The 25,177-nt window shown below is 38.5% G+C and overlaps 2 protein-coding genes across 12 annotated transcripts in view; one reads left to right on the forward strand and one right to left on the reverse strand.

Moving 5' to 3' along the window:
• SENP1 (SUMO specific peptidase 1) overlaps positions 1 to 19,962 on the reverse strand; it is a 54,234-nt gene extending 34,272 nt beyond the window's left edge. The window contains exons 1-8 of one of the 10 annotated variants that reach the window (XM_045463424.1): positions 19,679 to 19,962; positions 15,883 to 15,930; positions 14,571 to 14,672; positions 14,302 to 14,432; positions 12,512 to 12,596; positions 11,617 to 11,658; positions 6,717 to 6,876; positions 1,959 to 2,130 (exon numbers count right to left, since the gene is read on the reverse strand). In XM_045463424.1, the coding sequence (XP_045319380.1) occupies positions 1,959 to 2,130; positions 6,717 to 6,876; positions 11,617 to 11,658; positions 12,512 to 12,596; positions 14,302 to 14,415 (573 nt within the window). In that variant the 5' untranslated portion in view covers positions 14,416 to 14,432; positions 14,571 to 14,672; positions 15,883 to 15,930; positions 19,679 to 19,962. The other 9 variants (XM_045463422.1, XM_045463421.1, XM_045463419.1 and 6 more) reach the window with 9 other exon arrangements.
• Positions 19,963 to 20,990: 1,028 nt separating this feature from the next.
• Positions 20,991 to 25,177, forward strand: part of PFKM (phosphofructokinase, muscle) — a 43,659-nt gene continuing 39,472 nt past the window's right edge. For both annotated transcript variants that reach the window (XM_045463415.1, XM_045463417.1), the window contains exons 1-2: positions 20,991 to 21,081; positions 21,732 to 21,854. In XM_045463415.1, coding sequence (XP_045319371.1) covers positions 21,000 to 21,081; positions 21,732 to 21,854 — 205 coding nt within the window. In that variant the 5' untranslated portion in view covers positions 20,991 to 20,999. The remainder of the gene's footprint in view (positions 21,082 to 21,731; positions 21,855 to 25,177) is intronic.

The raw sequence follows: 25,177 nt of genomic DNA on the forward strand, positions 1-25,177 counted from the left end.
GATAAATAAATCCAGCAGTAAGATTAATATCTAATTTTCCTTCCTTAACATAAGAAACTGTATCTCCCTTGGAGATCCCAACATTTCCATGGAAAATAATTTTTCCTTCAGTTTGTAAGCTCCCATCAGTAAATTCTTTATTCCCAAGGGAAGAAAAAGAATTATATTTTAATCCAGATTATCTAGTACTATCCAAGACTAAATATCTGAATAATCCGTTGATAGTTTAATAAAATTTGGTCCAATATTTTATCTTACTCGTATTATATGGGCAATCCCATATTCCTGTACTACAAGTGACTTGATTTTCATATCAGAATATAGACCTAAAAAACAAGGCAAAATTTTCTGCATCTCGTTTCACAGAATAAATTCAATCTTTGGCATCTTCTTGACACTGTAGAAGGAAGAAAAACTCCACCTTCATGTCCTCCAATGGCCCACCCTGGACACTGGCCTAGAGGGTTGGTTGGAAGGATAAAATTATTCACCTAGCCCAAGTCCTCAGGCTGAAGGCAGAGGTGAAAGGAGGAGGGGCTGAGTGGTCCAAAGGACTGGTTAGCTAGTGGGATTACAATGAACGCACATAGTCTTAAGGATCCTAGTGATCTCAGCAGCAGCCACCTGGGGCAGGGGAGGGTTGGGAGGCCAGTATCCAGCTGCCATGCTGCTGTCTCCTCCCCCACAAGTCTCTCTGTACCCCATAGGCTGCCTAGGATCCAGCAGAAGCACAGCCCCAGTAATTAAAAAAATGTGATTTATGTATGCAATAACTAACACATACATGGTGCTAAATTCAATAGTACAAAAGTGAAAAATAAATCTCTACTATTGCTCAGCTCTTATCACCAAAGGCAACTGCTGCCAGTTTCTTATCTATCCTTTACCTACTAAATATGACTTACTAGTTCTGCCACCCTCTGCTTGAATATTTTAGATTCAATACAAACTTAAAACCAAAAAAATGCATTTTTACTAACCATGTCACAAATAATCAAGTTCTGCCACTTAAACAATCATCATTAACAAATTATCTAGTTATTTGGCACATAGTGCTATATTCTTGACTCTCCAGTCTGTAAGCTCCAATGGGCTGGAGCCATACCGCTGGGTTGTATAATACAATGCATACCAGACTAGACTCCAAAAGACCTGGGTTGTAGGCTGGCCATTTACTGTGTGACCTCTCACCTTTACTCTCCTAATACGTAAAATGTGCATATCATCTCTACCTATTTCACAACATTAAAATGACTCAACATTTTAATACATGTGGAAAGCATACTGGAAACTCTATATACAACATAAATGTAAGGTATTGTTATTTATTTGTATCTTCATAGCAAGCAGTCCAAAGCTGACTAGATGCATAGTATTTAACTTAACAGGTACAAGCACATTTCCTACCACATAAGTTATATGCTATATTATATTTACAGAATTGAATTTCTCCTTTAGGCTTACTGAATGCATATAACAACCAAAGTGTCAACAAAACATCTTTTTTGGGGGGAACATCAATGATCTCAAAGATCTTCTTACTCAACGGAGGGTTGTAAATTATTTAGCTGGCTTCTTGATTTTCTTCTTACACTAAGGGAAAATTGTCCTAATAAGAAATAAAGGCAGGTATTTCATCAAACCCAGCAAGATTAACAGTTTTGCCATATGAAACAAGAGTTGAGGAAGGGCCCAAAAAAAAAAAAATAAAACAGAGATAAGTTTGATATATGAGAACTCATTTAGGAAATACTGAAAAGTAAGTCTGCTGCCCAACAGGAATAGAGAAAATGATAAGAAAAATAATGAAGTCCTCCTAAAATCTAAATTAAGAAACAAAAAACAGAAAAAGGACTAAGTGAACAGATGGTTAGTAAATGTCTGAATCAGAGGAACAAACGGCAGAATACAGGGAAAGATTCTAACCTTTAGCAGCGTTTGTCGCAGGTTTTCCTTACCTCTTCTGCTGTACTAACATGTCGCCTCTGAGTTTTCTTGGGGCTCAAGAGGTTTCGGCGACATGAACCACTCCAAGATGGACTTGGGACAGGCTTAATAGGAAAAGATTTTTCGTATGCAGACACATGGCAGTGATGATTTGCCTTTCCTGTAAAAGCGTTTGATAATCCACTAAAAAAAAAAAAAAAAGTTCATAAGAAAAAAACAGCAAGAAAATCCAACCTAGTGATTTTCACTTTCAAGAAATACCAAAAACAAAACACCAACAGGTAGAATAATGGATGTACCATTTGAGGGACATATACAAGAAATGATGCATGGGTTGCTGCACCAGGTTCTGCAACTTAAGAAGTCCTAGATTACCATACTACATAATTACCAAACATCTAAAATTGCATTTCTTAACTTTATAGTTCCTTTGGTCAGGAACCAAAGACCTGTGCAGTATGACAAAAAGTGTATCAGGTCAGACTTCTTCAGTAAACTTGGGGTCTATATATCTTACACTTTCTATTTACTTGCTGCAACCCCCTCCCTCAAGCCCTTTGTGGGGAATTATTTATGCAAAGATGGATAAAGCTAAAGCCTCTCAAAGAAGCTTTTAAACTGAATTTTAGGGGCTCCTGAGTGGCTCAGTCAGTTGAGCCCCTGACTTCAGCTCAGGTCATGATCTCACGGTTCGTGAGTTTGAGCCCTGCGTTGGGCTCTGTGCTGACAGCTCAGAGCCTGGAACGTGCTTCGGATTCTGTGTCTCCCTCTCTCTCTGCCCCTCTCCTGCTTGTGCTCTGTCTCAAAAATGAATAAATGTTAAAAAAAAAAAAAAAATCTAAACTGAATTTTAAAATTTCCTAAAAAGCCAACAGAGGGCTCCCATCCTTCATTAAAAACAACCAGAAGGCTTTCTTTTAGGCTGCATCACTCTCTGCCAATTCTCCTTCTGGCCTATTTACCTCCTCTGAAGGAGAATTTTTTTGTTTCTTTAAACTGTTTGTGCCCCCAAATAAAAGAAAACACTGGCAGGAAAAGTGCTTTTGTGAACTTAAAGCTCAGTCTTATCTCTAAGACTTGATTAATAATTTAAAGTTCTTTCTATGTGGTCTTTTTCATCTATTATTACCCAGTAAGTATAAGGTACTTGCTCTTAGCATACTGAATTTTCTTTCTTTTTCTTTTTTTTTTTTGCTGAGGATGCAGAATACAGCTGACTAAGCTGAATTCAATGAAAACAACTCTTTAAATCAGTACAATTAGTCTGGATCCAAATGAAATCAGACTAGTCTAAAGAAAATCAAAAAGCACTTACATGCTCTCTCAAAGGGAAAAAAAAAAAGAGACAAATCAAGAAATGGCCTCTTAATTATACAGAACAAACAGATGGTTATCATAGGGGAGGTGGTGGAAGGATGGGTGAAATAGGTAATGGAGATCAAGGAATACACTTCTGATGAGCACTGGATGTTGTATGGAAATGCTGAATCACTACATTGTACACCTGAAACTAACATAATACTGTATGTTAACTGGAATTAAAAACCTAAAAAAAAAAAAAAAGCACTTACATGCTCTGCCTCTAACTCTTCAAATTATAATGGTTTCTATGTGTGTTAGAGTGGGGAAAGGAACAAGGACTCAGAATTTTGGGAATAGGCCTTAGGATGGGTGGATGCAGCTACAAAAAGAAAGGCAAGTATAATTGGCTTGGTGAAGATATAATGAATTCTTCACAATGTCTTTTTTATTGATGCTTCCTAGAGTGTGTGTGTGTTTAATGCAAAAGATTTATTTTCTAAACAAAAAAACAGTGGGAGAACATCTTGCAATGCCAGAGAGCAAGGATGCTTCCAACAATTAATGAGGTTGGGCCAGACACAGCAGTAAGCTTGAAAGAACTCCCACTGGATAAAGCTGTGAGAATGTGAACATTACAAGAATAACGATGGTGGTAGATTGAAACACACTGAATCTGTAATGACATTAAAAAAGAAAAGAAAAATTCCTCTGAACCACATGAAGTGGCTATTAAAAAAAAAAAAAAAAAAACCTCACTTTGAAAATTGGTAATGGAGGGGCGCCTGGGTGGCGCAGTCGGTTAAGCGTCGACTTCAGCCAGGTCACGATCTCGCGGTCCGTGAGTTCGAGCCCCGTGTCGGGCTCTGGGCTGATGGCTCAGAGCCTGGAGCCTGCTTCTGATTCTGTGTCTCCCTCTCTCTCTGCCCCTCCCCCGTTCATGCTCTGTCTCTCTCTGTCCCCCAAAAAATAAATAAACGTTGAAAAATAAAAAATAAAAAAAAAAATTGGTAATGGAAAAGAAGATCTAATCATATATCCTGCCTTTCCAGTAGGTGTATCTTAAGGTAACCAAACAACCCTATCTACTGAGAAAAAAAAGCTCTCCTTCACAGCAGAGTGACAATAAGTGTAGAAGAAATGATAACACTGGAAAAGTATTATTTCATTAACTCTAATAAAATTATTATCAGGCCAAAGAAGGTCAAAAGATACAAATTTCCAAGTTCTAAGTAAGTTCTGGGGATGTAATGTTCAGCATGATGACTATAATTAATACCATATTACATATTTAAAAGTTGTTGAGGGGCGCCTGGGTGGCGCAGTCGGTTAAGCGTCCGACTTCAGCCAGGTCACGATCTCGCGGTCCGTGAGTTCGAGCCCCGCGTCAGGCTCTGGGCTGATGGCTCAGAGCCTGGAGCCTGTTTCCGATTCTGTGTCTCCCTCTCTCTCTGCCCCTCCCCTGTTCATGCTCTGTCTCTCTCTGTCCCAAAAATAAATAAACGTTGAAAAAAAAAAAAAATTAAAAAAAAAAAAAAGTTGTTGAGAGGTCTTAAAAGTTCTTATCACAGGAAAAAATAATTTTGTAACTATGTATGATGATAGATGTTAAGTAGACTTACTATGGTGATCATTTTGCAATACATACGAATACTGAATCATTATGTTTATATACCTGAAACTAATATAATGTGATATGTCAAATATACCTCAATTTAAAAAAATTATCAGATAACAATTATCAATTGATGTGAATAACTATTAGGCTGATAAGAAACTGGTCATTGATAGAACACCAAAGTAACATCATTTACATCAGTTATATTCTAGTCACAAGGGGAAATACCTAACTGTACGAAAGGACCAGACTGTTACCTCTCTACTCCAGAATCACTAATGATAGGAGAACCAGATTTAGAGGTTTTCTAATGTGATGTAACACATCACTAGTTTTTATTGAAGACAAAAATCTAGTTTACAAAAAAATACAGAGGATAAATGACAAAATAATACTATGAAGAAGAAACCTGTCAAATCCAAAGGGTGGAACACTATGTATAAAAGTCATGTCATAAGAAAAAAAGGGGTTTTCCAGATTGTAAGAGACTTAAAGGCAATAACCACCAGATGCAATCCTAGATTATATACTGGTTTGGACAAAGAAGCCATAAAGGATATTTTGGGTCAACTAGGAAAATTTAAATACAGTTTAGTGTACAAGACAAATTTACTGAATGGAAAAGAAGATGTGATTGACTTAAAAAGCAGATTATTATAAAAGTATGCACAGTATGAATTCATGTTTGAAAAAATGTGTATAAATGCAGAGCAAAACATCTGGAAGGAAATATACTAAGATATTACAGAGGTGATCTTTAACTGGTGGAAACATGATGTTTTTATTTTTTATTTTTACCTATCTGTATTTTCTGATTTTTCACAAAGCACACGTACTTGTTTCTATAATAATGTTATTTTTAAAAATAACAGTATAGCCTTACTGAGTAAAAAAAGCAACTTGCCAAATGATGCATATAGAAAATCTTTAATGAAGACAAAATAACATTATACATTTCATAGTACACATGCATATATCTCACGCTATATAAGAGCAAAAGAGAAATAAACATAGGGAAAGGTGTGGATGGAAATACACCAAGGGGAGGGGAATAAAATTGTGAGCAGTGGCCAAGGGATCTTCAGCTTTTTTGGCAATGTTTTAATTTTTACAATGTGAATGCATTAATGAATTCTTGTGTAATTAAAAAAAATAAGGAGTGGAGAAGACTATCCCTGGGAGTATTGACACATGTTTCCAGAGTCCATGTGCTGATAATCATAAAATAAAAGCCATCTCGTTGGTTTCTATCAATGCCAGCAAGCTTAGCTTTAACTAAGCAGGAAATTAAACGATACCATATTCCTAAAATCCATCACTAGAGTAAAATTTAAGAAACCATAAATACCATTTTAAAAAAGAAATATTTTACTAATAAAGTTCTTGAGGGAAACCTTTATAAGCTTAGTGAGGGAATAGGTAGTGCTTATGAAATTGGGCTGAAAGGATAAAGCCCTGAGGCCATGGGGTGCAGAGTTTCTTTGGTTTGAGCCAGGTCTCTGCTCATGTGAAAGCCTATAAAAATGCGCTGATTTCTTTGCTACTGAAGTCGTAGAAATTGAACGACTTCCACGTTAAGATTCATAATAGCCATATTAATCCCAAAATAAATACTCATTCATATGCACCAAGATTTCCCTCAAAACTCTCCTCTAATGAGAAGCTTTGGATGTCACCAAAATTCAGCACCAATTAAAAGTTGAAAGTTTAAAATGCATTTGTCCATATTTTCATGGTTTAAAGTTCAGAAATGGTGTTACACCTTTAAAATGCCAATGTTAACAACTATCGTATGGCCATTTTCTCTTATACCAGAGGAAAGACTTGTGAACTAAGCAGCCAGAATACCTACCTTGAGGTCTTTCGGGTTTCGAGGTAAAGACTTCGGCTGTTTCTTGATTTTTGTAAAGTTGAACCTGATGCTGGAGTGGAATTTCTCCACTGGCCATTTGCACTCTGGCCAAAGGTTCTTAAATCTCCTGAGCCAAGAAAACTGTCTGAGGAAGGGTTGTCTAAAAGAATAAAAGTTTGAATAATTAGACAAATACCGACAGTAGTAGTTTTCCATATGACTGCAACCATGTCCAACATTGTATTCCAAAGTAATGTGGCATAGCACCATGTCTCTCATGGAAGAAAGATCCCAGTCTCAACTGCCAGTAAAGTCTGCAGTAAGGGAACTTCTACAAACTATAATTGATTCAGCCATACTAACCTGAAAATTGATGAAGGAGCTGAATCCTGCCACAGCCATGTGCCTTATCTGCATCAATGTGACTCCGTGGTGTCCACCAAAAGTCAACATTTTACCCCAACTATATCTTGCAAGCACTCCCAGGCCTGGGCCTGAAAGAAGGTAGGCCAGACCAGTAAGAAAGCAGGTGGAGGGCCAAGGAGAATTGTAATTCAAATGAACAACAGTTATTGCTTAATAAGCAGCTGGTGTCACTTTGTTTTTAATTACCATGTTCACGACTCAGGGGCTCTCTCTAAGAGCAGAGATAACCTCATTGCTGCTTATTCTGGCTGGCTTATGGCAGGAATGACCCATCATATGCATCTGGTTCTGGTATGATTATCTTCAGTCGCTTAATGTCATAATCATCAGACATATCAATACTCCCTCCAATGCTTGATATTGCAATCAGACTAAGTAAGAATTATATTTGAATCTTCTGACTTGTGGCTTACAGGCTGGGGTAAGAAAAGTTTCTTGAAATTTCACCTAGGACTAGAATAATTTCTAAACCCACCTCTCCCTATCAGCAGGATCAGACAACTTACAACAGCACCTTCAAAATAACTTCAGATATTAGGTTATGGAACTCTGAGGAACACCAGTGGAAAGTTGAGAATGATAATTGTCTACTTCTTGAATTTTTGCCTAACGTGGACATCATTTTGAAGACCTTTCAAAGCGAATTACCACAGAACTCTGCACAATATTATGTTATTTCAAATATTTAATGTAGCTCTTGATACTGTATCCAAAAAATAGACCAGGTGACAAAAATAAGTTTGTATTGCAGGTTTGTTTTTGTTTTGTTTTGTTTTTTTAGGATCAGGAATATCGGGATTTAGGATGAATAAGACAGGAAAAACAGCAGTGGTCAAGGGTGGTGTTAGTACCAGTTGATTCACCAGTGGATGAACCTAATCTAAAATTATATTTACTTTCAAAATGAATTATAACCTTTTACCTTTGTAATCAGTATCTATGCATAACATCTATCACTGTTACTTTAAGGAGAGAAACATAAGACTAATAAAAATGAGTATTATTAAAGGCCAGAACATTTTTATCTTTAAATGCAAAGTAATAACAGTAGAAATCTGTCTCTCACACATTTTGCTACAATATGATTAGGGAATGATTTGCCTAGAGATGTCTACTTAAGGAATAAGACTACCAAAAAATGCAAAAAAGTGTGAAATTTGAGACCAAGGAGAAGCCAGAGTAGCCTCCTCAATGGCATTTGACAAAGGCTTCGGCTTTCAAATGCAAGGGGAAAGCGCAGGATCAGGCAGTCTGTTTAACCAGAACAAGGTGGTTCTATCCCACTCAATGAAAACAATGAATAGTCCAGTATTGCTGATGTAATGAAGCAGCGATAGAGAGGGACCAACATAGGGCTGCAGACACTCTCTTTTTGGTGTTGGTTTAGCCTGGTATTCTGTCATCATTAAGAGATAAGACTGCAAATGCCACAATTAAGATTACTTATTATGTGCACATACACACACAAAACTGTAAGGAAGTACACCAAAAATTTAATTTTAGTTGTGTTCTAATAACAGAATGATAGGTATTTTTCTACTTTCTCTACAAATTTTCTACAAGGACAAGGCAATATTTTATGAACATAATGAAATAAACTCTTATATTTTAAAAAATGTAGATCGGGGAGCCTGGGTGGCGCAGTCGGTTAAGCGTCCGACTTCAGCCAGGTCACGATCTCGTGGTCCGTGAGTTCGAGCCCCGCGTCGGGCTCTGGGCTTGATGGCTCAGAGCCTGGAGCCTGCTTCTGATTCTGTGTCTCCCTCTCTCTCTGCCCCTCCCCCATTCATGCTCTGTCTCTCTCTGTCCCAAAAATAAATAAACGTTGAAAAAAAAAAAATGTAGATCAAGCAATCACTACTATGAAAGTAACCATCATCAGTTGCTCTTGTTAACTTTCAGGTTCATTTAGTTATAAATAGCAGGATGCTTTAAATTATCTACTAAATGCCAGTGTGGCAACCTAGTTTAACATATTTTCCAAAGATAAGACATTGATAATGACTCTAAGCTTGAGCAAAATCATTTCTTTTTATCTTTATCTACTTTTCTTTGTTTAGGGTTTAAAATGTTTTAATTTTCTTTTGTGTTCTTAATAATAAACACAATAAATTGTGTTCTTAATAAAATCAAGAGCTCTTGAAGTCTGAGCAACATTAAGTTATTAACGGAAAGATTTACATTTTCTCTGCTTTCTAAAAATGATTTTTTTAAATCAATGTTTTTAAATAGGTTAATCTTGAGTGGATTAAGAAGCAGATTTTTTAAAAGCTTGATATAGAGAGGCAGAGCCAGTAAAGCAGTAAATGGTAAGCTCCAGACCCTAGATTCTAAAGCTTTGGGGCTTTCCCATGTTCTTTTTCACCTTGATGGAAAAGAAAATAGAGTCAGAATGAAAGGCTGAGAGAGTCAGAATGAAAAGACTAAAGCAGTAAATGGGATACCCACATCTAGCCCAATCAAGCAGTGAAGCTCATGGAGACTGACCACAGAAATTAATGTAGGGATTATCGGAAAAGAATACATACAAAAGAGATAGTAGAGACAAAATTCTGCAGGATTTAAAATCAATTGGAATGGGTGTGGCAGGAGAACGAAATTAGGAAAAGTACACAATAAAAAGTAGGTTTGATTTGAACGTTTTATTACAAGAAAAAAGTATATAACTCTTAGCCTTCACAGATTAAAAATTCTGATGGTCAGAGAGCAACCCTAGAGGTCTGTGACATGCCGTACCTTTGCTTGGTCAGGGATTAGATGAAATTTGGTAGGCACAAATCTGAATCCTCTGCTTCACGTTTTAATTTAGAGAATGAATCTAATAGTTCAGCATCCCCATTTCAACATGGCTGTTGTTATTTGTTATTCATCACATATACAGTAACTGTTATGAAGTTATTTTTTTGCTTTTCCTAAAAAAAATGGCCTTCAAGCGACAGAGAAAGACTTCAGTGTAAGATTTTGATACGAGGATCAATTTATGGTATGAGGAGAAACAGGAAAAATCTAATTCTCAAGAATCATGTCACTGAGTACAAAGCCAAGAATCTGGCCAAATATCACCACAGTCAAGAACATGAGGATTTGAGATAATCTCAGATATATCCTTTGTGAATATTAAGGGTCTAATGAAATTTAGAAGAAAAAAGGCTATACAGGGGTGCCTGGGTGGCTCAGTTGGTTAAGCTTCCAACTTTGGCTCAGGTTATGATCTCATGGTTCACGGGTTTGAGCCCCACATTGGGCCCTGCACTGACAGCTCTGAGCCTGGAGCCTGTTTCAGATTCTGTCTCTCTCTCTCTGCCCCTCCCCTGCTCATGCTCTGTCTCTCAAAAATAAATTAATATTAAATTTTTTTTTTAAAAAAGAAAAAGAAAAAAAGCTATACATACAGATGTTTTTAAGTCATATTATTTACAATAGCTAAAAACAGTAAGTGTGAAGGGGACCTAAACTATAGGGAAAATAATGAAGCAAATGATTGCATGGGCCCATTATCCTAACTCATAGCCCCTCGGGTCCCACTGCATTTCTGAATTTAAAATTTTTGGAATTTTAGAGAGATATCCTGGTATATTCTATGGTAGCACTTCAAGGTATAATCTGAAGCTGCACCCTGTAATCAAACATATTGATGGATCTGCAGTGAAATGTGTGGTGATATATCTGCAGTGAAATAAATACTCATATTTATAGATAAATAAAAGACACAAACAGCTTCAGGTCAATTCATGTAGGTTTTGCCAAGGAATTAATTCAGGTCAGGTCACTTTTGATACCAAATGAATTAAGAAAATAATTTTTGGTTTTCAGAGCTTTTTGGATTTTAGAAACGTAAAGTATTGTGAATGTGCATATCAGTTCCATGGATTATTAGAAATGAGCATAAAAAGGTAGATACAAAGAATAACATGTAAACAGATGGAAAAGTAAAAATAAAAATATATGGGCTAAAAAAGATTACATGTATTGAATCATACGATGTACACCAAGCATGTACACAGATAAAAATTAGAAAAGGCCAGAATTGAGTTGTTATGGTCAGCAGATTTTGAGTATAATTTTATGTAACTGTTTATTATTAAGCAATTATTTTAAACTACAAGCAAATATTCTACCCAATGGAAAACCAACATATGAAATTACAAGCAAACACAGCCTGAGTTCAAATTGAAATACTAATGATCTCATTTCATTAATGATCTCATTTCATTATCCACTCAACTGTCCTTCCCCTAGAATGAGCTGTCCAACCAGATTTCAGGCTCTCTGCTCATCAGAAAGGCCTTTCCAATAATAATGATGGCAGAGTTACTTTCTGAGCCAGTTAACTGATTTTTCCATACAAATTATGCACACACTATGTGGAGACCATTTCCCATACCAGGAGAGGAAATCCAGAGCCCAGGGTAAAGTACCACCCACCTAAATGACATTTAAATATAATATAAATCTAAAAGATCATCATACTAACGTCTTTTTAGGGGAGGAGATCTCATCTTGCTGACAAAGAATCCTGAGGAAGCCAAATAACAATAATTATTATTTGCATTTCATATTTATAATCTCAATTTATCCTTATAAAAATCCCATTAGGGCAGGTTCAATGGTATTACTAGTATTCCCATATTTGCGGTAAGGTGAGGAGATTGAAGAATTAGTAGTGAAAAGACATGGGAAGACCACCATCATCTTCCTGGGTTGTAGTGCCAGGAAGCTAACCAACAAAAACCTCTTAGTTTCCCCAAGACAGAGCCAGAAGATAACTGTAAGTCCTAACCTTAGGAAGGGGGCAGATGGAAAGTCAGGCAGGCCAAGGACTAGGAATAGCCTAGAGAATGCTGACTTCTGTCATGGATCACAAGTTGAATAGGCAAGCCCTTGAATATGCAAGCATGGCTGTGGCAGGTGCTAGACAGAAACATGTAGTTAACATTTCCTGCCCTGATGGAGGGACAAGCTTGTGTAGAAATAATTTTTTAGGATTCATGATTTCAAGCAAAATAAATAGGCTAGCTCTGTGCTTTAAATCCATCCAAAACAAATATCCTTTACATCATATATGCATATTAAAAAAAAAAAAAAAAGCCAAAACCAAAGCTGTATTGCTTTTCACAATGACATAATGAACAAGTAAGGAAATGGATTAAAAAAAAAACTTTTCCATTAAAAATATGTGGTTTGAGACTAGGTCAGTAAAGTATTATAGCAATGCTCCTTCCCCATTCACACACACAGTGATGTTTTATGGGAGAAAATACAATTTTGCTCTTGACAATGTTTTCACTTTAGAGATAGTAAACACAAACAACTTGCTAGGAAGAAATCTGAATGGTATAAATGCCTTGACTCCAAGCAATGCGTCATACCTGAATAATAATTTGGATTATAAGCTGCACTTCTTGTAGAACATGTATAAGATCGGTCCAAATTTCCTTCCCTGGAAGGTAATATCTAAACAAAGCAAAAGATTTTTCGTAAATCATATTTTTACAATAAAATGGGATAAAAATTTATACTAGGAAAAATGTACCATTAAACAAGATTATGACATATTTCAAAATTCAATATAATTGTATTTTTATATACTATAAATAAACTACGTACTAATAAGAAAAAAAATACATAAACAATCTGATGGAACTACTGAGGCTTCAAGGGGAAAAATGGGCAAAGTATCTGTTACACAACTTAATGCAAAGGATGTTCACTAGAAGGTAAACATGCATGTGGTATATCCTGTTCTGCAAGCCAGCTGTATCATTTATCAAAGGGGGTGACAAAATGTACCTGTTTGGAATCTTTTGATAACTTCATACAGAAGTTCTTAATCAGGGGTGGGTACTGCACCCCAGTACCAATCTGGAAATGTGTGGATATATATTCAGTTAAATTATTAAAAATGATTATTGGGGGCAGATACTACAGGCATTTAGTGCCCAAGTGTCAAGAATGCTAAACATTCTGCTATGCTTGGAAGAGATTCACACAGCAAAGAGTTGTCTCATCCATATTAGTAATGGCTTTCCTACTGAGAAAAACTGCTTTATTACTCAAACCTTAATGTGCAAATAAACCAGCTGAAGATTTTTTTCCTTTTTAAAAAAAGTATTCATTTTAGTTCCAGGTGTACACAATTATCCAACTTTTCTATGTGTTATGCTATACTCACCACAAATCTAGCTACCATCTGTCACGCTATATTCCCTATGCTGTGCCTTTTATTTCTGTGACTTATTCATTCCATAACTGGAAGCCTCTATCTCCCACTCACCATCACCCATTTTGCTCCACTCCCCTCTCTACAACCATCAGTTTGTTCTCTGTATTTATAAATCTTATTCTGTTATTTGTTTATTCATTTATTTGTTTTGTTTTTTAGATTCCGCATATGAGCTAAATCATATTTGTCTTTCTCAGTCTTATTTCACTTAGCATAATATTCTCTAGGTCTATCCATGCTATTACAAATGGCAAGATCTCATCCTTTTTAAATGCTATATAATATTCCATTTGTATATGTATACCATTCATCTATCAATGGACATTTAGGTTGTTTCCATATTTTGGCTATTACAAATAACGCTGCAATAAACACAGGGGTGCATACATCTTTTTAATTTAGTGTTTTCATTTTCTTTGGGTAAATACCCAGTAGAGGAATTACTGGATCACATGGTATTTCTCTTTATCAGATAAAAAGTTTTAAAACTAGATTCTGACTGAGGAGGTCTGGGGTGAAGCCTGAGATTCCGTATTTCTAACAAGCTCCCTAGGGATGCTGTTGTTGCTGGTCCTTTGAGAAACTACACTTTTTATAGCACTGGGAAATCTCAGAGCCTCTGAATATTTACAAATTACCCATTTAATCCCAACAATTTTAATACACTAGTTTAAAAGAACACTGACCTGTGTTTTCATGATTATAATATGCATAGGAATAAAATGTTTTCTAAAATAAACAGTTCTCAAAGAACTCATACATAGCCTGGTTCTTGTTTTAACTTTAATATATCAAACAAAATTCAGAACACCAGAAATACCAATTCTAAAAAGTTTATATATACATTCGTCCTTTTGAGTATGGCATTTAAATTACATTAGATGAAAACTGAAACCAAAATAATTCATTAAATAAGGGAAGAAAATTATTCCTAACCTGATGGTCAGAAAGTGAAAGCTGGTCCTCTGGAAAACCTGTTTGTCCCAGGAGATGGGTTTTGAATATGGAGTTGTGGTTCACTAACGTTACTTCTCCAGCATCCATCCTCATCCTATCAGCAATATCATCTGCGAAAAGAATCCAAAATTAGTTCAAGTCATATAATTCTTCAATAACTACTTTCCTATGAACAAATCTTTTCACCTAATAAAAATGATTCCCAAAGAATAGCTCTATAGTCAAATAAAACCTCTTTCATAACTAACCATTGGCCAGCAATCTCAAAATGTCACTGTCAAAAAGAGGCCCATGTGCAGAAATTGGCTCATTTGGAATTGACTGAGATCATCTGCCAAACAGTTCAAAACCTGTACAAGTATTTAAAAAAAAAAACAAACCACATTTAATTCAAAGTTTCTTTAAAAAATTAAATTTTCCCTAAAGAAATGTTGAATGTTTTAACTAGAAAAGAAGTTAACTACTTAAAACACACACACACACACACACACACACACGGAAAAAAACTCATCATTCAAAAACAAACACTCAAAAACAGTTAATAACTGTTTATTTCCTTTGTCTAACTCAAAAAGTGCTTAAAAATGAATCCACCTGAACTGTCTTTTCTGCAAAAAGTATAATGTATACATATGGCTCTTGACAGATATCAGCTCAAGTACTATAATACTGTGGCAGAACCTTACTTTATAACCATCTTTGAGACCTTTGTTAATGTAAGAGAATAGAAGCAAATGAGAGTGACAGAATTCAGTGACTTACACTGACATCAGCAATTAGAGAAAAGGGAAACAAATGACCAGGTAAGAGAGACGGTAGACTAAGCAAAAGGAAAAAACAGAAACAAGAGAGAAGACTAATGTGAATCTAAAGGAGCACATGAGATGTTATAAGATGTGTAAGATCTAACTGTATAGACTGTTCAACCTATTCCTAATTGGCTACTAGTCCTGACCTTGTATCGATCCCCTTTCTAGACATGAAGAACTATGAATAATGCAAAATGTTGCATTCATAGTGAATTCTCAATGTTACCAGCTAAGTGAAATTTTAAAATTTACCCTAATCAAATTATTTATCACATAGATGGTGGTATAACATAGTACAAAAGAACAGGGACTCTGAAACCAGGCTGCCTGAGTTTATATTCTGGCTCTGCCAGTTATAGTTGTTTCTTAACTTCTGTGTCTCACTTTCCTTGTTGATATTAAACACCCTTGTAAGACAGTTGTAAAAAATTAAATGAATTAATATATTTTAAGTACTCAGAACAGGGCCTGGCACATAGTAAATGTTTGCTAGTATGTATTTGGCTTTTTCAATACAATGAATGAGAAAATGGTTCCAAATGATGCTATAAACAATGTCTCAACCAAGAGTATTGTCTAGTATTACAGTATTACATAACTAAGTTGAGATCTCTCTTAAGATTATTATTAAGCACAAAGATGCAAATACTGAAAATGTTAAAAACAAAACAAAACAACAACATTTTTTCATTCCAACCTAACTAGTCAGAGTAACTAAAAGACTCAATTACTACTTCAGAGTTAGACTTACCCATGTCAGGTCTTTTCACATCACTGACTTTAGCAAAGATACAAAGTTCTATAAAAGAAGACAGAAAACGGAAATGTGACATACTGGAACACCTCTTTCATACAATTATAGAATAGGAAGCCATTCAAAGTGACATTTGTGTTCTTAGGAAAGAAAAATATAAAATGGTAAGAAGAGATGACTTGATAGAGAAAACAGACACTAAAACTAACCGGAGGCAATGTGAAACATTTCCAGAACCTGAGCTGTATTAGACAGCAATTACAGACTACCCACAGAATGACAGAACATTACAGCAAGAAGCAAGTTGGGAGTGCCAAACCTTAAAGATTGATTTGTATATATATGGTCATAAAGTTAGTGACTGAACTGAAATTACAACCTGGAAATTCTTCACAAACCGTTCCTTTATTACCTCATGCTAAACCATTTAATTAAAAAGTGATAGATCTTGTGGTGGTCCTATTAGACTTCTTTTCTAGAAGTTTTACTCAGTGGCCAAACATAAAGCTACTGACACTCTAAGAACAATCAAGGAATATTTCCCAATTGTACTAAAGTACAAAAGTACTAAAGTACTTTCTCTCCCATCATTAATTAAACTGCTACAAACCAAAGCCCCTTTACCTACATGAAATTTTCCCCTCTGATGTATCCAATTTTCCCAGAAAAAGGAAGTTAGAAGCCTAACTGCGTGGAACTAGGTTAATAAACATGTCCTTGGCACCCATGCTTCTTGGCAGATTGAAGAGGAGACTAGGGATGGTAGCAGTCACACTTATCACCGTCATAATCTCATTACCAAATTTTTAAAGTTTATTTATTTTTTTGAGAAAGAGTCCACATGCATGCATGCAAAAGCAGGAGAGGGGCAGGGAGACAGAAAGAATCCAGAGCAGCCTCCATGCCCAGCACAGAACCCAAGGCAGGGCTCGATCTCAGGACTCTGAGATGACCTGAGCTGAAATCAAGAGTCAGTCGCTTAACCAACTGAGCCACCCAGATGCCCCACCATATTTTAAAAAGATTGAGCATATCATCAACTTTAGTTTGTCATCAACCTTATCAATCAACTTCATCAACTTTAGCAATATCAGGGCTTCAATCTACTAAGGGCTAGATGATGATAATAGGTATTCCTTACAGTCACAATAATGAAATGCAGGCACAAAGGAAGCCTGCTTGAGTTTTTCTTGGCATAGCTACAGACTAAGCAGAGCAATCATCTGATTACCCAGTCTTGCTGGGGAGGGTTCCCAAAGAATTTAAGCCTTATATTCAGGCTTCAAATATATTTCCAAATGCTCAACGTAACAAAAGGCTTCTATCTGGAAATTTTCCAGGTATTCTTTCCTCTTCTTCCTTTTTAAATAAAGCAGAATCCCCTGGGTTCCACATTAATAATTAAAGCCCCACATTTACATTGTAACACAAATGCATCCAGCTTCTTCAGTGTGCTTATGTTACTTTCTCTTTGGCATTTGCCTTTACGTTAGAAGTAGGGATATCTTACTCCCAAGATTCAACATGAAATGCTGGATCTGGAAACGTTAATGCCACCAAACTCTTGTAACCCTAAGATTTTTTTGCCTTTTAAGAAAAGTATTCCGGGGTGCCTGGGTGGCTCAGTCAGTTAAGTGTCAGACTCCTGATCTTGGCTCAGGTCATGGTCTCACGGTTTGTGAGGCTCTACGCTGAAAGTGCGAAGCCTGCTTGGGATTCTCTCTCTCTGCCCCTTTTCAGCTCACGTGCTCTCTCTCTCTCTCTCTCTCTCTCAAAAATAAACTTTTTAAAAAAGTATTCAAACAATATTTCCTAGTTCACATTGTTCATTTAATTTACTAAAAGAATATAAGCTATTACAGCTACTCAGGTGAAGTCAATAGCTGAACACAAAATAGGAAATTTGAAAGAAAAAAAAGATGGCGAAGTCCTGACAGTAACAAAATGTAACAAGTATGGCAAAACATGTATAAGCTTACATGCAAACAGGTGACTGTAAAAGAGAATGTCTAGAGCCACAATGAAGTTACTAGAAAGTATTTACTTGAGGAGAGGCGATTAGCTTTATCCAGGACCAAATGCGGTTAGAATAATTTATGATATGAGAAAGGAATGGAAATATGGAAATGACCAAGTGAATCATTCTAGTCTGAACTCTGGATATGTATATGATACAGTTCGTAGTATACACCACGTATTTGCTTGTGTTTCTCGTATTTTCACATGCCATCTCTCCCAGTTAGACTCTAACACCTCAACACTGTAATGCCTTAAAACACTGAGTATTCAATTCCTTTCATACACAAACATTTACTCTGCACCAATTACATACAAGGTATTAGGAATACAAAGATGAGTAAGAAATGGTCCCTGCTGCTGAAACACTGTCAACTGGGGGGAAAACAGATCCATAAAAAGATCCTCATAGCAAGAAAATAAAGCCAGTGCAATTGGTAGGAGGCGTGGGAGTCAGGTAAAGAAAAGACTTTCAAAGCAGTAGTCGAGTTACATCACCTTGCCCTGAAGTGGCAGAACCTGTTTTTTAATCCATTTGCTCCCTCTAGACTTAACTCATCAGATGGGTGACATGAGGACCATGTCTGCAGTCAGGATGAATTGGAATGGGGGGGGGGGGGGATGAAAGAGACTTATTCAAGAGAAAAATGAAAGGAGGCTTCCAGACTGGGACTAAAGGGGAAAAAGGGATCTCTAAACTGGAAGAAGATTCAGGGATCATGCTTAAGAGATGCATAAGGTTTCACTGTAACTGTAATTCCAAATTCTGTGTAATCTACCTTTCAACAGGAGCCCGTGACACCAACTAGCTCCACAAAGACTGAGGAGACGGTGTGATCTACTCCATTCAGAATATCCAATTAGAACAAAGACGCGAAGTAAAGTAAGTGGTAGCCTCTATTAAGGCTTTATATAAATTTTATAAGAAGCACCCCCCCCCCAAATAAGTGTACCAAACGTGAAGTGAAATGACCTCAACAAGGCTGACTTGAAAGTGATAAAGGAGTAAGTTATTGCCAACGAGATAAGTGAAAATACTGCAAAGGCACCGATAAACAGAAATCACCAAACTGAAGAGAAGCCGGGCATATACCCAGAGAGCCCACGTTAGGGCACACCAAGAAAGAGACGGTTCAAGGGAATTACCAGGAGGCGATGAGCCAGGTAAGCGAACCGTGGCAGTTAAGGGGGTTTTCATAACCTGGGCAGGAGGGTCCAGACGTTTCTTTCTGGTGGTGGCACACTAGCGATATCACGTCTCAGGGAGATACCACAGAGTAAAAGAGTTGGAGAAATGTTTACGTGAGACGCAGAAGTAGTCGAGAAATATCACTCAGGTCTCAAGGAAGGCGGGAGGTGAAGCAGGTGTAACAGAAAGCTGAGCTTCCCGGTGAAAACAGCTTTCCCGTGAGAGAAGACCCTGCTCGGGCGGGAAAGCCCCGAAATCCCAACCGGCCTTTTTGCCCCCAGGAGGGCTGGGCGCCGAGATGGGGCCTGTGGTAACGACAAGGGAGACGGCCTCTCGCCGGCCCGGGAGAAAGAGGCCTGAAGGAACGGCCTCGGGAAGCCTAACGGCCGCCGGCCACATCCCGGCCGGTGGATAGCCGGGGGGAGGGGAGGTGGTCCCAGGGGGCGGGGCAGAGGAAAAAGCGCCGTCCCCACAGCCCTCCCAGCTTCCGCCCAGCCCAACCCAGGCCGCTGGGCCCGGACCGGCACTGCCTCCCGGCCCAGGCTCCCTCCATCCTCACCCCTCCCCCAGCTTCCCGCCGCCACTCACCGAACCGGAACCGGCTGCTATGCGAAGGGGTTTCCGGCCGGGCGCGGAACGCAAAACCCGGGAACCGCCGCGAACCGGAACAGCCTCCACAACACCGGAAGAGCCGTCCGGTGGCTGTGGAGGGGCGGGGTGGGGCGGGAGGTCAAAGAGCAGAGTTGAGGACTCGGGGGACGCCTGCGCAGTGTGGCCAGGCCTGAGAAGCCCGGGGACCATCTAAGGCTGAAGTCATAATTTCCCTGTTCCCCTTTCAGTTAGGGATTTTCTCTCGTTCCCGTTCTCGTTCTCGGATTACTGTTAGTGTGCCCGTCGTCCTTCGCTTTTTCCTGTTCCCTCGATCCCCTTGCACGCCGTCTTCTGGTTCCGCTTGGCGATTTTTTGCTCTCGCTCAGGTTTCCATGGCAGCTTTTTGCTGTGGCCGTCAATCAGAGGAAACTTGTGGCCACTTTGACGGATGTGGACTTGAGAGCTAACTCGAGCTCTATACCGTGTTTCATTGAGAATCACGGAACGTTAGTGCTTGTAGGAAATATTTTAATCTAACGGTTTCAGGGAAGTGAAGTCATTTCCCAAAGTTATAAAGTGCATGGGAGATCTGGGACTAGGAAACACTTTTCTTAATTTGCAGGCCTGTAGTCTTTGCACTACATCATGCTTGATTGGCCATTCGGGAGAAGAGAAAAAAAAGCAGTTTGGGATTAGTTTAAGTTAGATTCTGGAAACTTGTGGCACTTTACAGACCTCTGGAAGAGTTTGAAACATAGAGGTGTGAGGAAAGCTATTGGCGGTCCACCAAAGACCTACTTTTCTGAGTAAAAATAGAAAAGGATCCAGGAGTCTGCCCACTGAAGAACTAAATGGCCCTGGTGTTGCTCCTGTGACTGAATGGATTAACATATAATCTGTGCTCTACTTAAAAAAAAAATAATAATTGGAAGAAATATGTTTATTCATTCAGACTTTTTACAAAGTCCTTCAACTTGGCCTCTGGACTCAGGCCCTGTCTAGAAGGCTTGGAGAAATGCTTCTGAGTAGACCCTCTAGACCTCAGAAGCCTAAGCTCAGACTTTATTAAAAGAACGGGAGTCTCTGTAGGCCCCAGCCTCTTACCTACTCTGGAAAAAAGGAGATGCTTGCTGAATTCAGGAGATCTTGCCCTGTCAAATACATAAAAGTAGATTATTTGCATCACTTCACATGCTGATACTACATATTGTCATGTAGTATTGGGCATACCTGATCCATATCAGTTTTGTCCATCTTAAATCATTCCATAGATCTGTTCATATGGATTAAACTCCATCTCTATTTCTAGGAGACAGCGATGCATAAGGAGGAATTTCATCTGAAATTTTTCATGTGTGTGATTCAATCTCGCGGGTTAGTCAGGACTCCTCAGAGCACAGGTACCATTGTCTCCTGATCATACACCAGTGACAAATGGGTTCTCTTGCAGGAATTTCGATACAGGATGTAAAACTTACTAGTCTAAATGTAGGCTTTAGGGGTCAACTGACTTTATTCCATCCCCACTATCTAAAATATTTGTCACTGAGTCATGTCTCTTCCTTGCACAAGTATCAGCTGAGATTTTGGTCTGATATGTGGAAATAGGCCCAGGCAGGTAAGGAGGACTTGGGAGTTAAGGAAGAACAAAATTTACAGCACATCACCTGGTAGTTGATTTCTCTGTCCTTTGTGAATTATTTTAACCTTTCTGGGCTCATCTGTGGGAGTCCTGGTTACAATTGTCATTGATACTCTAAAACCTATAAGATAGAGTCCCAAAGAAAAATGGCTTTCTATTACATCTCAGTCTCAAAGTATCTAGAGATATGTTCTGCTTTTCTCTCATTTATGTCAAAGGAGTAGAACCTTTTTAAGGTAAGATAATATTGAGAAAAGTCATCACTTCTCTAATTTTTCACTGAATTATGGAAAAAAGGCCCTGGACAGCTGAGAGTTACAGAAAAAATGAAGGAGAATAAGTAGCACTTCCTTCCCTGAATCCCACCTTGAGGATAACCTCAAGTAACCTAGAGATACTGCTTTTCAGGGGGAGAAGCTTCAACTTCCAGCATGCTCATACAAAAGCCACCACCTGAGATAGACAACATGAAGTATCTACGTGCTACGGATGGTCCAGACACTGTGGAAGGCATACCTATTTTGAAAACTGGTGAGGCATGTAGTTAAACAAGGGGGTGGGGAGAGGTGGAAAGGAGTGTTGGAAAATGAAGTTTATGCATACATTATAAATTAGGATACAACTACCAAATTTGAAATACGAATTAAGACACAAGGGAGAAAGTGTGTGTGTGTGTGTGTGTGTGTGGTGGAGGGGACATAGAGAAAGTAGGAGATCATCTGGGAAACTAGAAAGAGGGACAGTTCTCTCTATGAAGAACACCTTAATTTAGTCAATAGTAATTCGACTGGCTCATAACTGTAAGGCACTAATCTAGTTTATACTATTATTAGCAACCTGGATATGTAAAAATGTGAACCTCAATGGATTATATAAAGGAGTTATTATATTGCAAAGTGATTCCAAATATTGTAAAAAATACTCACCTTAGGAATCCATTTAGTAACAAATTTCTGTTGTATATTTTAAATAGTGTTTAACTCACAATTTATATGAAACATTGGAAACACATCCCTAGGTTTCCTCTCAAATGAAATACATCTATATTGGAGTCAGTTCACTGCAAACATTGCATTCCCACATGTGCCCCAAAATAGACTAGAAATGATAGAGACATTGTACAAATTATACATATAAGACATAACCTTGTCATTTTTCTAATAGTTTACAGTTTGACAGATTATTTACTCCAACTCCTTATATTTCAGGAAGAAATTCAAGTCTAAAGTGATCTTCCTCAAGAACTAAATTCATTGGAATAATTAGTCTCAGCACCTGTGAAATATATTGCAGCATTTATCCAATAATCTTTTGAGCAGTTACTATTCAAAGTCATTATTCTAGGCTCAATAGCTGTGAACACAAACTAGCATTTTCCCTTTCCCCCAGGAGCCTCTGATCAAGAAGGGAGTTAAGTGAAGAGCTTGATAGTTTTGAGTAAGCGAGTAAGTGAAGTGCTTGATACCTTTGGTTCGAAATGAGTGAGTGAGTAAGTGAAGTAAGTAAGTGAAGGGCTGGATACCTTTGGTTCAAAATGTTGAATTTCAAAAGAGGATGCCACAGAGATGTAGGGAAGGGAGGGACCAACTGACTGCTTAGGCAGAGCTTCACTGAACTCTAGCAGGGCACCATGTAGGCAGGGCACTATGGTCCAAGAGCCAGTCCTAAGCTTTGAAATGCATAAACTATAGCTTAATTCAGTCTCATAAGTGAACCTAGAGTTAACCATACTCACAAGAAAATGGTTTATACACAAGAATATCAACTTATGAAGACTTTGGAGTAATATGTATCTATATATGACAACGATGTGGGGTCTGTGTCCCTTTAATCAGACTTGCTTTGCCCATCCATAAACAGCTGTTAGGTATAAGAAATAAGCCCAGCTGGTGGCCTTGTCCTACAGTTCCTTGAATTTGTATAGATTATTTCTTATTCCTTTATCTTCCCTGCCTTTCTCATTCTCATTTTGCTCTATACCTAATACTCACTTCAGACCCCCTTAGCTCTGATGACTCATTTGGACCTGCTTCTGTGGTTTGAACTCAGCATTATCCCATGGAAAAAAATTCTGATGTTAACTTCTGCCTTTAAGCACTGAGACTCCAGGTAAGAGCTACAGTGAATCCTTCCAGCTTTCCCACTAGAGATGAAGAATCAATAATGGGACCTCTGTTCCTCCTTATCTGTCTCTCTCCCTTCCTGCTTCCCTTTGTTTCCTTCCTTCCTTCTTCCCTCCTCCTTTTCTTCCTCCTTCTCTACTTCCCTCCTTCTTTTTATTCCTTCCAAGAAAATTGGTCGAGCGCATACTATGTCCGGCACTATAGTTGGCACTGGGAATAAAGCAGCAAACAAAACAAGTACATTGCCTACTTGCATGAAGTTTTAGTCTTGTGGGAGTAAGAAGTAATCACATAATCACACACAGTGGGATTATTCGAATGGTCCTAGTACCATGGAAAACAATAATATCACATAATTAGAATGTAAAAACAGGGTACCTAACCTGGCCTGAGAGGTTAGAAACACCTTTTCTAAGGAAGTCCTGAAATATGAGTGTGACTTAGCCAGGAAGAGGGGGTAGAAAAGCTTTTTGGGAAAGAGGACAGTAGAATCTGAGTTGAGAAGGAGTTTGGCTCATTAGAGGAATAGAGAAGACCAGTAGAACTTGAGTGAGGGAAGAGTAGCTGGAGAGTGAACTATAAGGATAGTATAAGAGCCAAATCATGCAATGCCTTCTAGGTCAAATCACTGAAGAGTGACAGGTCTGGCCCCTGGGTTGAAGATGAATTGGAGGGGGCAAGAGTGGTCACTTGATCTGGTGGGATGGGAAATGTCACTGCCTTGCTCCATTCCTCACGTAGGGCATGAGTGAGGAAATCGTGCCATCAAATAGCATGGTTGGCAGAGGTGAGCCCAGAGCTACTGATGCCAAAACACCCCCAAAACCTGGCCTGGCGTCCCTCAGCTGCTGCTGCTGCTGCCAGCCTGAAGAATGCATAGGGACTCCTTCTAGGATGGTCAGCTTCTTGCCCCAAGTGAAGCTATATGTGGACATGCTGAGCTCTAATCCTGAAGAAAAATGGAACACATTTTGTTTCTAATCTCACACTTGACAGGGAAGCAGCTGCAGTTACTATTTTCTCCAAATCCCTGCACATTAGAATAGACAGCTCTGCCTGTACTATGATGAGGCAGGCTGCGTGTGTGTGTGTGTGTGTGTGTGTGTGTTTCTGGCCTTTAGAGGGTCAGTTCCCAACATAGGGAAGCCATTGGTTCCCACACTGGGGCACAGCAAAGGAGTGAGTCACCTAGGCTCTAACCTTTGCAAAGAATGGTGGTTAGAATTCCCGGGGAGCCGAGAGTGTAAGACCATCATCTCCAGCAGAATGGCTCATGGGCAGCAGGTAGCTTTGTGGGCCAGACTCTGGTCCAGTGGATCCAGCTGCCCACTAGACCTAGAGCCTCTCCTCTGCATATACCACTCCTGTTCACTGATGGACAGCTGGCCTTAGTAACGTGTGACTCCTGAGATGACTACGTATCAGGCTGCAAATGAGGGAGCATGCCAAGATAGTTGTGTTACACCCATCTGCCCCTGTGTTACCACTTCTCCTTGGAAGGGTAAGACCTTACTACCAGATTCCTCACTTCAGTTAGGCTATCTCTCACCAACATTGCCAAAGTTCCCCCCATCATTCTGTTCTTTTAACAGTGAGATCATCAAACCCGCTCATGCACTGGTTTATGCAGACCAGGATGCAAAGTTTCTCCAACACTGTGAATGCAACTGATACATAAAGATGTCACCATAGCCAAAGTTTCTTCCAAGCAGGTTATACTGTTTTCTGCAT

The sequence above is a fragment of the Leopardus geoffroyi genome, chromosome B4 (genome assembly GCF_018350155.1).
Source record: "Leopardus geoffroyi isolate Oge1 chromosome B4, O.geoffroyi_Oge1_pat1.0, whole genome shotgun sequence".
In the NCBI taxonomy this organism is placed as follows: domain Eukaryota; kingdom Metazoa; phylum Chordata; class Mammalia; order Carnivora; family Felidae; genus Leopardus; species Leopardus geoffroyi.